The following is a 17,723-nucleotide window of genomic DNA, read 5'->3' as shown; positions in this document are numbered from 1 at the left end:
CAACAGTTCAACAGCCCAGTTCAGCGTGCAGCACATTCCAGCAACAGCTCCTCTCTTCTCGCCGTCTGCCCCGGGACCAGGGCTGTGCTCAGAGTCCAGAGAGGGCAAGGCTGGAACAACTAATGACTGCACACCAATAACCATCAGCTTAATACCAGCAGGCCAGTATTTCTTGCCCTGCTCTCCCTGGCGCAGGCACCTGTAAGCCCTCAATTGCTAAGTCTTCAAATCAGGAAACAGGCTCTAGAACTCAGGAGCTGTTTTCAGTAATCATGAATGCTAGACTGCATTTCAACTGTCCTTCTGAGTCCTCCTGCCTTTTTCCTGCATACAGCAGACTGACGCATTTTGAGAACAACCTCTTCCAGTAGAAAGCAACTGAACTGACAAGCTTGGCTTTTAGGAAAGCACCAAATATCACGAGGCCTAGGATGTCACCTGCTGTGACTGTTCTGCAGCAGTCAGTATCCCTGCAAAGGGATGAACAAGGCTGCTGGAGCCAAGGGCACCAGGTTCTGCCCCTCTCTGGGCGTCGAGTATTTTCAGGTTTCATCCGAGGCTGCAGGCAAGGATTGCAGGCAGCAGTCTGTCTCCAGCCATGCTGGGCAGAGATGAGAAAGGGCATTGCAAAGAATATGGGAACAGACACAAGCAGGCAGGCACAGCCACCTGCTGAAGAAAAGCTTTGCCCCTATGGAGATGAATAATCTGAAGAAATACAGAGAGTGCTGGGTGATGTAAAGCAACACGAACATTTGGCCTGCAAATTTAAATGCACTCCAATTTCTGTCATGTAAATGCACTGGGAGTCTCAGCATCTGAAAAGTGTAAGTTAGAAGGATCTTGGCGATGACAGGCTCCCCGGAGCTAAAAGAGGAACCAGCACTAAACCTCCTGACCTGCCAAAGCCAGGGCTGACGGCCCCACGGTGGCGAGTGACCCCGCAGTCACTCCACAGCTCCATGTCAGGCTGCAGCCCCGCAGAACCGGCTGTTTCCCAACAGGAGCAGCAAAGCACACAGACGTGCCAGTTGCTGCAAGGGCTCAGGCTCCTCCAGCACAGTCAGCACACAGGGTGGTGCAGCTCTCCTGCTACAACAAGCGGACAAAGATCAGCTGCACCCTGTCTGCAGACAGAGCGAACGAGGATGGCAGCACAAAGCCTAAACATGAGAAATGCCTGCAGGTTCTTGCAGGCAGCCTAGGGGATATTCTTGTAGCTGGCACAGAAAATCATGCCTCCAAAGTTTGTGCATACAAAACTCTCCATTCATACACCAAAGAAGCCAGCCTAGACCTTCAACACACACAGGGTACATTCTGGAACCTGATTTGAGGTACACAACACAAACCCACAGACAGTTTCAGTGTCTGAAACTTAGTTCCCAAAGCATGAGAGGTGGTGGCTGGTGTATACGAGCTCATATGAACCAGTTGTGCTTCTTCTTCACCATCATTCAACACTGTGGCAACTGGAATCATCCTCCACAGCTTTGTGGATACCACAGCTTTGTGGGGCCGTTTAGTTGCTCATCCTCCTCCAAAAAGACACCTGGGAATTTAGGGCTTATCAAGTGGAAGGACTTGGCAGAGCATGGCATCCAGATGGTTTGGATGTGCCTTGAAAGGGCCGTAAAATTCAAAATCCCAGCTGAACACTGCAGCCAGTAACATCCAAGAACAGGAGAGCAGCGAAGCAGCCTAAACGTGGTCCATGTCCTGTACCCAAGTGTGCAAACCACACTTGTACACATGCAACACCTGCACCAGAAAGGAGGAAGAACAGTGTGAACAGTGCTAGTTGTGCAGGCAAGGAAGGGAGAACGGCGCTGGAAGGAGTCATGGCTCAGGCAGCATGCAAGGGAGCAGGTGCACATGGGGGCCTGCAAGAAAAGGTGGAGGAGGAGGTCAAGACCAAAAGGGGAAAACAAATTGTTCTTCATTACCATATATTATAAGAAACGTAACATGCCAGGTTTTTATGGTTCTTTTTATGGCCATTAATAACAGTGGTGGCTCTGAGAGTTATGCTGCTGCTACGGATAATTAAATCTCATGCTCAGGGCAGAAGCTGGGCCACCCAGGGCCGTCAGGCCAGAGTTCCCAAGCGAAGCACTAGAACTCTGTTCAGCTGCAGCGTGGGAGCAGGATGGGGTTTGCTTGGGTGGATGTGCTGGCTCCTGGCCAGAACCAAAGGGACACGATGAAGCAAAGTCACACCTCAGCACCATCCGTCCTGTCCCTGCTGTCCCAGCAGCGTGTCCGTGCAGGCCCGAGCTGCCAGCAGGGCGCACAGCACATGGCACCACCGATTGCTGCACACCGCGTCCCTGCGGCTCCGAGGGGCCATTTGCAGCTCAGACATCAGCAGAGTCAGGCCCAGCACCTGCTGCAGCGGTCAGATATTCTGGAAACAGACACGCTCAAGAGGGGCCGAGGACTCTTCTGCAGACTGTCAGCAGTTTTGCTTTTATGAATCACAAGCAAGTAGAACAGTAGTAAATCAACCCCCACAGTGTATGAAACAACCAGCTTGAGAATTAAGACACAAAAAGTCAAGGAATCAAGAAGCTTGGATTCCCAGAGTGACATTAATTCTCACCGCAGTCCCACAGGGCACAGTTTAGTTTATGCCTTAATACAGAGCATTAATGTTGTTGTAGGAAGCTGAGCCTCTGCACGTCCTGGCTTGTGCATTTTGCTCTCAGTGGCCCTCCTTATTCTAGCAGCCGGGCTCACACACACACACAAAGCTGTCTCAGATTAACAGGATCTCACATGCACCTGAATTTTCTGTGTTTAGGCCATTGTTCGTCTATCTCCCCCCCACCCCACAATAAAATAAAGCAAATAAAACAAAGCAAGCCCGGCTGCAGCAGCCTCTGGGCCAGGAGTGGGTGAAGCTGATTTCGTGCACTGTCCCCCCTGCACCAGCCTCTATCCAGACAAAGGCATTTCCACCCGTGCCCCAGCTCTGCTGTCAGGTGTACTTTGGAGCTACGCACATTTGAGCTTTCCCCAGCGGCGGCCAGGGCTGGTGGCACGGACAGGGCTGGTGGCACGGACAGGGCTGGTGGCACGGACAGGGCTGGGACCGGCTGGCCCATGTGCCGCACCGGTTTTTGGGAAGCACGCGGCTTCACACAGGTGCAGAGGTCAGGCACACTCACCTTCTTTACACCCTCCTTATTCCAGAGCCTCCAAACAAATTTCACTCTGACTTACATAAAAACAGCCTTAGAAAATAACTCTTAGCACAGGGACAGGTCAGCCTGACAGACGCTCGGCACTTCAGTCCAGGGGTTGATCTCAGCGCCTGTCATTGCCGTTCAGCAAGAGGGTGGGAGGGGACTTTGATGTCCAGCTTGCCCAGGAGCTGCAGCTATCCAGCCTGCTTATCCTTCGACAATTTTTCATTAAACTGTGGGTACTTTACTGCATGCTTTGTGCCTTAAATACCTCTTATTAGCATTTGAGTGTCTTCCCTCCTTAGAAAGCTTGCAAGGCTCCCATTACCAGTAATGAGAGTCACACTCCTGGGAGTCAAGGAGAATATATACCCAAACATCTCCTGGTTATGGTCTACTCTAGCCAGTATGTCACAGCATCATCTGCTAGGGATTTATTACAGAGGCATTTTACAACAGGCTCTATTATAAGTTATTAAGGAATGGATGAGCTTCTACTGTTCTTTCATTAAATATTAATAGAACATTTATAAACCGATCCTTAGTTTAAAGCGTTACCTTTAATCAAAGCTCTGGTGATAACAATGCAGCCTTTGGTAAGGCCCCTCTGGTAGTACCTAAACCTTTCACACCCAGATCTGACGTGCCCGTGGGTGAACGCCTGCACTGGGCAGGGCGCGCGGGGCCGGCAGCTGCGGCTCTCGCTGCAGGCACTGCCGTGAGCGGGGCAGCAGCCTGCAGAGCTGCCAAGCTTCCTCCCAGCCCCTGACACTGCCCGCAGCATGGCTGTTCCTGCGCTGGTGCCAGCACAGAGATGCAGGCCTGCTGCACACAACCATGCACCAGGGAGATGCCAAATGCACAGCCATGGTCTGGTCCCTGACACCCCAGCCCAGCTGGGTGCTGCTCACCTGTTTTACTGTCCACAGTGAAATGCTGCTCGCCCTCTAGCACGCTGTAGACTACCCGGGCACTGCTCCCGTACGTGGGGTCATCAGCATCGGATGCCATCACCTGCATCACAGAGGTGCCTGCAGCAGTGACAAGGAGGAAAACAAAACGTCAGGGAGGAGGCGAGAAGAACAAAGCAAAGCTCAGGGCCTGGGGCTGGCAGAACAGGAGAGCAGGGGCCAGCACTGATCACCCACACGTGCTGATGGAAATGGGAACAGTTGGGTGCAAATGCAGCATCATCGCAGAGCAGCAGGAGGGACCAGACCTTGGGCCACCACGGGGATGCTGTCCAGGCAGGACCTGGTCTCCTGGAGGCCACTGCTATGAATAGCTGGGAGCTTTTCCCCCAGCATATTTCTGCAGAACCATCTGAGAAGGAGCTGAGGACAAGATGTTATCACCACAGCTGCCCCTTCCTGTCACTGAGCACCACAGTGACCTCCCAGGCAAGGCCTGACCTGCCCTGCAGGACCAGAGCTCTGCTGCAGACAGACCTGCAAAGGGACAACAGCCATGGCAGAGGAAAGGCTTTTGCTTGCCCAAAGCCAGACACAGCACCACGTCCTCATGCTCTACACGTAGCAGGGCTAGAGGACTATAAATTGGATAAAAGTCCATCAAATGTCTGCAATTAAGTTATTGATTTTCAACGCTGCCTCATTAAACTGGGTGCTTGACTCCAGCTGTCCCTGTGATGGCTATAATTTGACATCATGTTCAATTTGACAAAAGCAGGACCCAGGACATGAGAATGGGGCCAGGAGCAAAGGGGCTGAGATCTACAGAATCAACAGAAGAGAGGAAGGAGGGGAAGCCTAATCCTACCTACAAACACCTCTGAGAAAGGAGATGCTGTGACTGCAGACCTGTGAGGACAGGCCACCCAGTTCTGTCTGTAGCACCAGGCTTGAGCATCCCTGTCCTAGAGGTCAAGCACTGCACCAGTCTGCTCTCTGGTGGGATGAGATGCAGGATGGGTAGAAGAGCCCTAAGCTAGTAATAGGAAAAATCAAACCAACTGGGGAACTCCCTGCTGCAAGGTCCTGCCAAGGCTGGCAGAGAAGCCAGTAATTTATAACAGATTCCCCAACAATGATTGCACTTAGAAGGTGGATTTTAGTTCAGAGGTGACTCCAGGGCACAAGACCAGCCTGAACTGCAGGGGCCAGGAAGGGGCATTTCACAGCTGACCCTGCTGCGCCCAGCAGCTCTGCTCTGCCTCATGCAGCCCTCAGGGCTGCTGTGCCACCAGCTGAGGACCAGAGGTACCACACTCTGGTCCAGAAACCCTTCTGTTCCACAGTCCGTCCAACCATCCATCCATCTGCTGCAAAGACAATCTCGCAGGCTGGTCTTGGATAGAATAACAGAACCAGGCTTACTACTAGCTATCAGCATCTGAGTCTAGACCCATTACATTCCCAAACACCAGAAGTACACACATCCCCCAAATCAGAAGCAGCCTCTGTTCTCACATCACAGTGGGCAGAAATGGAGTTGGAACCATCCAGGTGGAGGATGAGAAGCTCCAGTCCCTCATGCCTTCCTCTTCCCCTGTCAGGAGATCACAAGCTCACAGCTTGCAGACAAGACGGAGGAGAAAGCAATGCTGCTGCAAGCAGCTGGGATGCACTAGCTTACCCTAGTCCAGTTCACTTCAGACATCCTGCAAAGGCTGTTCACTGGAGAAAATGAGCAGTTACCATAGTCACTTTTCATTCTCCCTGGCATCTTCTCAGAGCTGTTGCTCTGCTGATAACATGAGAATCCCCCTCATCAGTCTTCAGCAACAAGCTAGTTCGAGTCGACTTATTTATGCTTTGCTGTCTCCAGTGAAGCTATGGTGCATCCCTGGCAGGCATGTCCAGATTACACCACAGCAACACTAGCTCTCTGCCTTGCAAACAACTGTGTAAGAAATACTGTTGCTGCCTTTCCTTGAAAGGCTCTGTCCTGCCGCCTCCCCCGCTGCCATCACACAACTTTCACCAGGTGTGACCAAGGCAGATCACCCCACACCAGCACCTGCACGCCCCCCAGGCAGCCTGGCCTGTTCCCTTGGGAAGCTCTGACCAGAAAGCTGAGAAGGGATCAGAGAAGGGAAAGTCCATGGCCCTGGGGTCTCCCAGCACCCCTCTCCCAGCTGCAGCAGAGACGCCCTGCTAGGGACGCTGGAGGTGCCCAAGCCTGAGAACACAAAAAGCAGCACCTGCCTCTGGCAACAGGCTGGGCTCTCCTGTGCCCAGCCTGGCCGCAACCAGCCGAGTCCATGGCCGGTGTCACAGCAGCATCTGCACCTTCAGCACCATCGCCACCACAGGCATAACCTGTGCATGGGGAGCGCAGCAGCAAGGCACCTTCGCTCAGAGGCAGCAGGATCAGGCGTTCTGCCCCTCGGCTGAAGCCAGCAGCCCTGAAGGTGACGAGGGCTCTGCCCCTCTGCAGCTGCCCTCAGAGCATCTCACTGGCAGCTGAGCAACAACAGGCAGGTGGGGAACATTAGCCTCACTTTGTGCCTAGACTCCCAGTCTGTGAAGATGCAATGCAGCCTGCTCAAGGTCACCTATAAGATATCAGGAATCTAGGAGTCCAACTTTCCAGTATCCCTTCTTAACCCCCTCTTACCCCTTTTCCATCCTTCCCTCCTGCTCTCTTTCAATCTCAAGAACAAAGGTCTCCTCCTTCCTGCAGAGACAAGCCCAGGAACACTGGCTCCTACCCTGTGCTTCTCTGGGTATTACTCCCTGTTCTACAAGCACAGTACTCCTCCCAGCATGTACGGCATGTATGACTTTTATTTAGTTTTCTGGCATGTGCCTTAGCAGTAAAAAATACAATAAATAAAATCTAAACATCCATCATGTACTGTATAACCCACCTCCCATAACCAGGAAGCCTGAACTCATATCCAGAGAGATAATTAGACACGAAAAAGAGATAAAGACCTCAGTTCATCCCTGGCCAGCTCACCCCACAGAACTAGAGGAAACCAAACATTTTACATAAAAATTAATGAGTCAGAGTCCATCTCTTGCTTGCTGCAAAGCTGCAATCTGGCACAGCAGATCAAACCCTGACTCCCAGATGAACCCTCCCCACAGCTGCTCCGGGGCCGCAGAGTGCCCAGCGGACCCTGCGCCGTGGGGAACAGCGCCCTGGCCACCAGCCACCCTGCGGCTGCACCAGCCCTGCTGGGGCTGCTCCCCTCAAGCCGTCCTGGACACCTGCCGGGGACCAGCCAGCCCTGCACTCTGCACACCTGGGAGATTAATCCCAGCAGGGATCCAGGATCAGCAGCACAGCAGGGCTGCCAGCGCCAGGCAATGCCCCCGGGTCATTGGGATCCTGGGGCCCTTTGCCCGCAGCCCCATCCCGCTGCGGACCAGGCTGCACAGCAGAGCCATGCTTGGGCTGGCCTGGCCGCCGCGGCACAGCCCCAGCTCGGACAGACAGGGCTCTGCTGAGCACCTTTGAAACACTAACACAGACCTGTCCCAGAATCCTCACCACAGCACCCAGGGCCTCTGGGGCCAGTTACAGCGATTCGGGAGGTGCCACCCGCCTGCACACAGAGGGTCAATGGCTCCAGAGCACTTACTATGCCACTCACTTCAGACACTTTTAGCTAAAAGAGATGTCGACAGGCAAACTCCAAACACATCCAAGAGCAAAGAGGGTCCATGCTGAATCCACAAGCAAGCCAACAGGACCCGTCACTTCCCCAGGGACAGACGACGGCCAGGCTCCAGGCCTGCAGGGAGATAAACAGCAGGGAAAGCCAACATTTGCTAAATCCAACTGCCCCTCCGCACGGCAGCCCTGGCCCTGGTGCAGGCAGGAGCCTGCAGCCGCTCTCCAGAGCAGCTCTGGGGCTCAGCCCCCACCTTCGGCTCACACTGTGCCCAGGGACAGCTCTGCCGACCTTCAGAGCACCTTTCTGTGCAGCTCTGAGCAGCTCCAGGGCAGCACACAAAGGACCCTGAGAGCAGCGCTTTGTCATGCAAAGCCACAGGCCCTGGGCTGATGCCAGCGCACAGCACTTCATCTCAGCAACCTGGTTGCTGAGGGGATGCGGTGCAGCTGAGATTTTATAAACAATGCAGTTTACAGCTTTCATCTTCCCACAATACATGTAATGGCTGATGCACCCCAGGAACAAGCAGGCAGGACATCAGGAAAGAAAATAAACCTGAGAAGCTTAAAAATCACTGGAGCAAAAGTGAATTTCTTGCAATCTCAGGAACATCCTGACTTGGTAGGAAGGCAAATCTGACCCAGAGGAGATTCACTGCAGAGCCCTCCCACCCCACAGGCCAAGCCCAAGGGACCTAACATGGCTGTGGTGGAATTGCTCAAATATACAACTGTGGAAACATCCTTTTGGGTGTCTGGCCAGAGAAACCCATTGTGCAAGGCTGGGGTGGCACCAAGCCCCTTGCACCAAGCAGGAAGATACAGTGTCTTGGGGAACAAACCAAAGCATTAAGCTAAGGGGACCCAGGTTCCCTGCAGACCTCAGCACATGCAGACAGGACAAGAGGGTGCAGTGGATGCTCAGATGTCTGGGGCAGTGGCATCAGAGCTTGTACCACGAGCAAGAGTGCAGCAAGGAAGGGGAAGGGGCAGCCTCACTGCAGACCAGCAGGCAGGGCAGCCCCAGCAGCTGCCAGCTGCACACAAGTGTCTTGAGCACTTTCTATCAAGGAAAAAAAAAGATCAGACTGCCTTCAAGAGTTCTGGCTGCATGTTAAATGAAGTATTTTTCTGTGCTTCCAGTGTGGAGATTAAATCATTTCTCCTCACTTCTGCATTCAGCCAGCTTTGCGCTAGACTCAGAGCTTGACCCCAAGTTTCAGTCTGTACAGCCATATCATCTCTAATCTGGACTTTGTGCTACACAGAGAAATAAGGAGACTAAAATGCACCAAGGGAAGAGTGATGTTCTGAGGAAAGGATGCGCTTTTCCTAGCATGTCCCTCACTCCAGGCTCTGCATGCTCCTCAAACAGTCCAGAAACGAGCTCTGGGCTGCAACAGCTGCTCTGCACAACCAACGAGTCGCCTTGCAGGAGGCAGCGCGCACTGGATTTGGGCTCATGCCTGTGTGCGGCAGACAGCTGGTAAGCAGACCCCAGGGAGCTCAGGAAGGGAGCCCAAAACACAGCTAATTTTAGCATCTCCTGTTACAAGGTGAAGCTCCTGCAGTTCCCTGGCAGTTGGCTGTGTCCCATCCAACCTCCTCCTGCAGCTGCAGGTCTCTTCCTTTGGTACTGGGCTCTGCTCAGCTCAGGATTTTGGAGTGGTTGGCACTGGGGTTCCCAGGCACGGCACAGAGCAGCCTGCAAGCTCTTCGCCCGCAGTTCCTTCCCGAGGTGGCAGGGCAGCGGTGGGGCTGCGGCAGGGTGCAGCTCAGCCGGTCCTGCAGACAGCCAGCTCCTGGGCCAGCCTGCGGGCGCTGGGCAGTCAGCAAAATGCTCCCAGGGAGCAGCACCAGCCCCTGCTGCTCTCAGCCCAGGGGACCTGGGGCATTGCCTGCAGCGACTGCTGCCAGTCCTGGGGCAGGACCAGCCCTGCTCGCTCTGCCAGGCTGAGCCCTCTGCCCCCTCCTGCCAGCACCCACTCAGACCTGCCTCCCCTGCACCCCAACAGCAGCATTCATTCCATGGCTCCACACGCTGCTGTCTACAAAATGCTCCCCAGCAGCTGCACTATCTCCTCCTGATGGCCCAGCAGCCCCAGGCCAGATGAGCTTTATAGAGATACATTATTTGAAACCTGCTCTTGCAGCTGGTCCTGCCATGCCAAGGGAGCCCAGGTAACTGCTGGGTCAGCCCTCACCTGGATGTGCTTCCTCCAGTGCAGGAGCCCAGTGCCAGCCCACGCTCTGTGTGTAGAAAATACTGACTTACCCAAGGGCAGGGCACATCCTGCTCAGCCCAGATCCACGGGCTGGGGGCAGCTCCAGGCACCACCTCTGCCCCTTGCAAATCCCCGACTCTGGCCTTACCTTCCTGACCATATTGCATCTGCCATTTTTGATCTGTCAGACAGCAACAGCAACCCCTTTTCCCTTCCCTTTGCAGAGGTTTACAGTGAGCCTGGATGAGTTAATGGAAGACAGACCGTGAAGCTGACTAAACTCACAGAAATCACCCACAGTTGAAGAAATCCCCAAGCAAAACCAGTTGCTGACAGGGAGAATATTAAGAGGAGCATCACACGTGCTGTGTGTGCTGTTCCTCCTTCTCCGCAAGCATCAGCTTTGGCCACTGCCAAGACAAAATCCTGAAACAAAGAGGCCTTTAGCCCACCCTGACTTGGTCTCACAGCCTCCAGCAGCGTGTGTGCCGAACGTACCGCAGTGTGGTGCCCTGGCCCAGCGCAGAGCCAGGGGCAGGTGTGCTGAGAGCACTGCCAGCCACTCGGTGAGTTTGTGCAGTTCTCTCATTTGTTATTCCCTCTTAGACACTAGGAAATCAAATGACTTTCCCTCCCAATTAGTACTCCTTCATTATGCAAATAATGTCCTTTGATCCACTCCTGCTGTCACAGAGCAGATCTGACTGTATTTGTTTTATTCCCCTCTACACCCCAGGAAGGTACCCACCTCTGGGAGCTGGGATGATGCTCTTGGCAGGGAATGGGGAGCTGCAGCTGCCATGAGTGACAAGAAAAACCACCCAGTTGGGCAGCCCCCAGCACAAACCCCGGGGAGGTCTGGGAAGGCAGGAACAAGAGAGGAGGAAGGGATCATCTGCACTTTTCAGGCTGGGCCACAAAGCAAAAGCTATTGGAGCAACAGAGCCGGGGAATGAAAAGCTCCCTGCAAACGAGCTCCAAGCCGCAGAGTGGCCCTGGGGCAGCCCCATCCCAGCACTTCCCCAGCAGAGCACAGAACCATGGGGATCCAGGAAAACACCTGCACTCAAATGGAGCAGAGAACAGGCATGTTCACCAGCAGGTCCCAGGCTCTGACCTTGATCTCAATGTATTACTGGCCAGTGCAAGCTCTCCCCAAACGGCCCAGCCTCCCAGCTCCTCCCTGGCCAGCGTAGGGGTCACCTCCACCCACACTCACGAAAGCCAGGTGTGCTCCCCATTCAACCCTCAGGTCTCTGGGAGATGTTCCATCCCACTCAGAGACAGCAAACATCGCTACCAATACCAACCACAAAAAAGCGATGATCACAGCAGAACCAGGCCTTGATGCCACAGAAGGAGCACTCCCACACAAACAGGCCTGGCAGGGTATTTTCCATAAGAAAGTCCTGAACTTTACCTTCCTGGCCCACACAGCATCCCGTGTCCTGCTTCCTCAGCCCTTCCTACAGCAGCTGGAGCTGAACTTCACACTCCAGGTTCATGACCGACCCCATCTCCCTCTGTGTCCACACCAGACCTGCAGTGGAGGAGCAGAGCAGCTGCTGAAGCCCAGAGGGCTGGGGAGAAAGCTGCTTCTCAGGCTTGTTTATGCTTTCACAGGATGTGCCCATCCTGTCCTTTGTGCCACCTGTTTCTGGGCAAAGCACCAGGACACTGAGGCAGAACTGTGAGGGAGCTGGCGACCCAGCAGCACGTGGGCACCCCCAGCCCTGCACCCTTGCAGCACTGATGGAAGATGCCATGTGAAGCTCTCCCGACCCCTCAGCTGGGCCATCTCCAGGGCCAGGCTGGTGCAGAGGAGCTCTGACACTGGTGAACACAACAGGCTCCTGGCTCCAGCTCCCATCTCTGAGCATGCAGCTTGGAAGCACAGCCTACACCGTTCACAATACTCCTCTTCACTTTTAACTTCTGAGTATTTTAATTTGCAGGAATCGCCTCCTTTCATGTTGTGAAACCGTGTTTCTTTCTCCCTCTGATCTCCAATTTCGCATAGAAACTGTCTCCTTTGATATGCCTTGTTCACATCAGTCTGATCAGGCAGCTCCATAATTGTTAGTGATTTTCAAAGAACTGGGATCCTTGTCTAATACTCAGAGTTGAGAATTCCTTCCTTTTTAAATGTTGTTCAAGCAAAACAGATTAATTTAATTTCTTTCTTCCCTTTGGGAACAGGATGCCTCCTGCTTTGCTGCCCACATGCTGTCTTTCATTTCGCCAGGAGCACATGGCTGTCGTTCAAGGGGTCAACTCTCCGACTCGGGAAAGGATTTGTGCAGGTAAATGGCAGAGGAAGGAGAGCTTGGGATGCCTCAGGAGACCTTGTTCTCCATACATCAACAGAAATCCAGGCAGCAGCATCTCCTCTGCTGTGGGCAATTCCTGCACATCTGTACCTGCAGGAGGCCATGCGCCAATCTCACTGCACATTGACCATGGAGAGCCTGGGCTCTGTCCTAGGGCAACACAGACCCCAACACCAGCCCCTGCACTCTGCTGCCACGACATCTCTTCAGCCAAACCCTCCTGCACAAGCACAGCAGGACCCAGCGTTTCGCCTGACCTGCCGAGCCCCTTGTGCGGCTCAGCCCCGCTCCCCAGGGCTGCTCCCCCTCCCAGCTCTGGCACTGGCGCTCTCCCCCGTGCTGACAGCGTTGGGGACCTGCCCTGTCTTTGATATCAGCTGGTCTCTCATACCTTGATGCAGCCTTTGGAGAACAGTGATGTATAGCTCCCTGCCCGCAGTGTATGCCGGCACGCACAGCCTGCTACGCACTCTGGCTGGCCAATGGGGAGAAGAGTCCGACGTGCACAGGGAGGTTGTGACATTCTGGGACCTGGTCACTCTCCCGGGACTGGAGCTGCTGCTCCCAGCTGGGGAGCACAGGCAGCAACACTGCAGCTCACGCATCAACACCCTGTGGCCCTCCTGACACCCAGGTGAGTGTGAAGTTCTGCCTCCCTCTTCCATCTCAGGGGACAGACGCACGAAGCCTGGTGGCACTCACTCACCCCAGCCTGGCCCTCAGCACTTCAGCAAGGCTGACCACCAAAGGACTTCAGAGATGGCTGGTGGCAAGGAACCGGTATGCTAACAGTAACACGGGGAAGCCACACTTCTGTCACAAGCTACACCAATTCCCCAATCTCAGTAAACAACAGCTGGCACCTCGGAGGAAATCCAGCAGCCCGGTGAGAGGGGCTCGGCGGGGCTGCACGGGGACGTGCAAGGGGTGGCTGCTCCAGAGAGCAGCACAGCAGCAGACAGAGGATGGCCTGGGGCACAGGCAGCCAGGGAGAGACCCTACCCAGGCTAACCCGAACCACGGGCAGCCATGAGACCCTCAGCATGCAAGAGCTCAGCCCGTCCCCCCACCTGCCCCAGCATTTGGGAGCTGGGGGAGCTGAGCAAAACCAGGGTAAGTGCACAGCGGGCAGCTGGCACCACCACAACCTGTCTCCAGGGCACGGCTTAGGGCTGAGGCTGAGCGCTCAGCCACAGACTGGCAATCAGCTCAGAGGATTTATTCACTTGTTTTCCTTAAGCCACCTTATTTATTTTTCCGTTTTGGCTCCCTAGCTCTGGTTTCAGCTGGAATCCCTGGGATTTGCAGGGTACAGCAGGCGCAAGGTTCGACAGGAGAGGCGCGCAGGTTTCCCAGCCCACCTCCTCCCACCCGGGAGACCTACCGACGGGGGACAGCTCAGCCACGCTGCCGATGTAGGGCCCCTCCAGGAAGCGCGGCTCGCTGTCATTGATGTCCTGCACCTTGATGATGAACTCTGACTCGGGCTCCAGCAGCTGGTCCGTCTGCCGGTCACGGGCCTGCGCTCGCAGTGTGTAGAAGGTTTTCTGCTCCCGGTCCAGGCGCTCAGTTGCATGGATGTCACCTGTGATCTCATCGATGAGGAAGATAGTCCCTGCGCCCTCCCCGGAGATAGTGTACTTGATGGAGCCGTCCCCCTCATCCGAGTCCGAGTGGATCTGCCAGGGAAAGAGGGAGAAGGTGGGAGCAGACTGTGGCACCCATGGCAGAGACCACACAGGTGTGGAGCCCCCAGCCCTGCGCGGTGCCCGTCTGCCCCCTCTGCTACCACTGGACTGGAGAGCAGCACAGAGCAAGCACCAAACAACACCTGTGCATGGAGAAAGGCCCAACAAACTGGAGCTTCAGTCCTGCCTGTGCCACCATACGCTTGGCAGATCACAAATCCTGCCAGTACCGCCCCACACTGCAAACCAAGGGACAAACCCCACCACTGCGGGGTCAGGAGATGCTGGAAAAGGGAAGGACAGGTTAACAGCACTCCAGAAAAAGAGGCTTCTCCGTGCGCAAGGACCCAGGACCCCACCAGTGCGGATCGGCACGGCCAGGCAGGGCCGACGTGGAGGTACCTGCAGCATCTGTCCCCCCAAACCTGCCCACCCGCACCCACCATCTCTACTCTGGCCACGGTGCCCTCCACAGCAAACCTGCCAGAGAACGTGGCAAATTGGGCCTGTGTTCAGGATGAAGAACAGACCCTGGGGAAGATGCTTCTGTAGCCAATCCCTGCTTCATTTTCTAATTAAGACAGTGTTTGAAATTAGGAAAAGAAAGGGTAAACAGCAGCTCCCCACAGACCGGGAGCTGACTAGAATCCAGGCCAGACGTCCAGAGATAATTTTATTGGTGGCATTAAACTGAGTTATGAGGTTTTTAGAATTCAGCCACTTATGAGAAATCTATTAACAGTAACTGGACAGGCAGAATGCATCTTGACAGAGAGCAGCACGGGCATTAATTGGGACAATCCATAACGGGACAGGCCCCCGGAAAGATTTCATCATCTGCTTTCATTTGCTTCCTACAATTTCTGCTTAGAATCAGCAAAGTCGCGCCCCCCTCCAAAAAAAGAGAAAAAAGCCGTCCATTAATCGGCTAATGAAATATGAAAATGTTTATGGGCCATTCAATCTTCCAAACTGCAGTTCTATAATCCACCTTTCAGACATACAGCTCCACCAGCAAGAATTTATACCAGAGCTGCCTCTTTTTTATGATGCCTTCATTATATTTGTCTTGTTAGATACAGTTTATATATTTATTTCATGAGTGTGGGGCCCACGCATTAGACAATTCACTGCATTTTACGCAGCGCTCACATATCACTGCCCATGTTGTTGGTTTGCCCGGGAAGGCAGCTCGGTCATAGAGCCCTCGGGAAGCCCCCGTGGGGATGCTGGGCCCTGGTCTGCACAGCGTCCCACCCTGTCCCTGTCCCCCCCAGCCCTCCCCTGGCTGCTGGAGAGCTTGCTGCCCCTCCAGCTGTAATCCTCTCCCAAACGTTCACTACTACCCTGCCAGAGATGAAGCTTTTCAGAAAGAAAAAGGTGCACCAGGTCTGTACAGCGCAGGTAACAGAAACCTGCATTTTTCTGCTGAACGCCAGGCTCATGATTAATAATTAGGCCAGATATAAACCCCCCAGCACCTCTTCCCAGAACCACAATGAGCTCTCAGCACATCCTCTTTACATATTTGCTCATCACTGACTGCTGGGAGCAGACACCAGCATCCCCTCAAACTGGAACGCTAGGAAGAAAAACGGAGCCTGGGCTCAAGGGGCTGTAGAGATTGATTTACAAGGGAAGATTAAAAGAGCTAAATCTGTGCTGCTTGACTAAACAACAACTAATGGGGGAGGGCTGGATCACAGACCACAGCCCCCCAGGGGCGCTGCCCCAGGCCCAGGGATGCTCCCCCTCCTCGTCACAGCACACGGAGCAGCACAGTCCCGTGGGACCCCCAGGACCCACGGCAGCTCCCCCTGAGCTGCCCCCCAAGCAGATGGACCCCCCTGGCCACACTCCGCTCCCCCAGCCATGGACCAGTGTCCACAGCAGCCAGGCCCAGCTGGAAGGGGGACAAACGGTTCACCTGTTCAGCTTGTTAAACAGGAAAATAGTTTCCTTGTCCTAAAAGGCTACAAACCAGGAATTTTAGGAAGGCATTAATTACTTACTGATAATTAAATCAAAATTAAATGTGAACAGAGGTGCACATTCCTTATTAAAAGCAATTAAACAGAAAGCACAGATACACAAATAAAAAATTACTCTGGGGCTAGAAAAGAAAGAAAATCAAATAAAAACTAGCCCGTAATAAAGGCACACTCTGTTTGCTTCAACTCATAAAGCCCAAGTTCATCAATTTTCTTTAAATATTAGCAACTTAATTAAATCTGCCTTTTTCCCTTTAATCCTCTCCTCTATCTAAAATAGATCTGTCCACATGCAGAAGTTTGTAACTAGTGCTGACCCCATAATTCTATTTAAAAAACCCAAAGAAATCCACATCAAACTGACAGCAGCCTCAGGGGAAATTACAGTTCAGAAGAAGGATTAGCTAGAGAACCCAGATTTTATGGAAGTGGTACTGGCCCTTCGAAAGCACACGGAGGTGTGCAAGAGGCTTCCAGGGAGGGCAAGTCCCGGCCACAGCACAGGTGGCCATGAGCTCCATGTGCAAAGGGGCTTCCAAACCCAGGGGCCAGCACGTGGCCATCCCAGGGGTCACCCCAACCTCTCCCAGTCCTGGGGTGCGATATTGACATGGAACGGTTTCCAGCACAGGCGATTTAAGTGAGTGGGGTGGGTGATGCAGCGAAGGATGTGGGAGGGGGCTGTGAAATGAGTTAGTTGTAGGCTCCTGGGCTTGTTTTGGAGAGGAGGTGGTTGCAAGGCTGCCTCTGGGGTCTGACACGGCCCGATGCCTCCAGCCGCTCCCCTGGGAGCCGTGAATTACCTGTAACTGCACGGAGCGGAGGAGCACGGCTCAGAGTGTCTGCTGAAACGGACACAAATCACCACTGAAATCCCAGCTGGACCTTGGCCAAGAAGCCCATTTTGCAGCCTCCTCCAGACTCCTGACCAGACAGCTGAGGCCCTCAGACAGCCCTGCAAGGGCACTTTCCCTGGGGAGAGCCCAGGCTCCCTGGGGCAGCTCAGGCTGGCCCCAACAGCCAGCACGCCTTCATCAGCATGCAAATCACATCCTCCCGACACCTGGGAGCCACAGGGCAGCTTTTCCATAGCTCCCAAAGAACGAGAAAGCCCAGCAGCCTCAAGACAAAATGCTCCTTTAGCCTCAGGACAACCAGGAGTGGAGGGAGCAGAGGTCCATGTCCAGCCTGTCCACAGCCCAGGAGGCCACAAACCAGAGAAGGAGCAGGTTCCCAAGGACAGATCTAGTCCTGCTCAGCGAGGCACTGTAATCTTTTGTCAGCATTTCTCTCCATGGGGTGCGCAAGCAATGGTAAGAGCCAGGACAACATGAATAACCATCTCCTTGCAGAGCATGGAGGCTGCTGGAGGGAGATGAGAGCTTTTCCAGCATGAGAAGCCCTAACATGCTCCCCTGACCGCTATCACACCTTCCCACAGCAGAACACGACGCTCTGGTTACAACAAACCCCAAACCTCCCAGAGCTTCTCCCTGGAAGTTCGTGGGTGCCGCTGCCCATGCAAAGCTCAGCAAAGACCCGGCCCTGGGAGCAGCAGGTGACAGCGCAGATCCTCACCAGCACCCAGGGCTGCCCACAACACCGGCCTGATGGACACAGCGCCTGGCCAGCCCTAAGAAAGCCATCACCAGTGTTGGCCTCCAGGGTCCCTCCATGCCCTGCACACCCACACCAAGCACCTTCCACACCATAC

The 17,723-nt window shown here is 54.2% G+C and overlaps 1 protein-coding gene across 4 annotated transcripts in view; it reads right to left on the bottom strand.

The window, feature by feature from the left end:
• The window catches only part of CDH22 (cadherin 22), a 73,843-nt gene that overhangs the window by 33,622 nt on the left and 22,498 nt on the right, over positions 1-17,723 (bottom strand). For 3 of the 4 annotated variants that reach the window (XM_065032001.1, XM_065031998.1, XM_065031999.1), the window contains exons 3-4: positions 13,715-14,009; positions 4,100-4,219 (exon numbers count right to left, since the gene is read on the bottom strand). In XM_065032001.1, the coding sequence (XP_064888073.1) occupies positions 4,100-4,219; positions 13,715-14,009 (415 nt within the window). The remainder of the gene's footprint in view (positions 1-4,099; positions 4,220-13,714; positions 14,010-17,723) is intronic. The other variant, XM_065032000.1, reaches the window with a different exon arrangement.

This window comes from Columba livia, chromosome 16, assembly GCF_036013475.1.
Source record: "Columba livia isolate bColLiv1 breed racing homer chromosome 16, bColLiv1.pat.W.v2, whole genome shotgun sequence".
Taxonomy (NCBI): domain Eukaryota; kingdom Metazoa; phylum Chordata; class Aves; order Columbiformes; family Columbidae; genus Columba; species Columba livia.
This window is presented reverse-complemented; position numbering and strand designations above follow the sequence as displayed.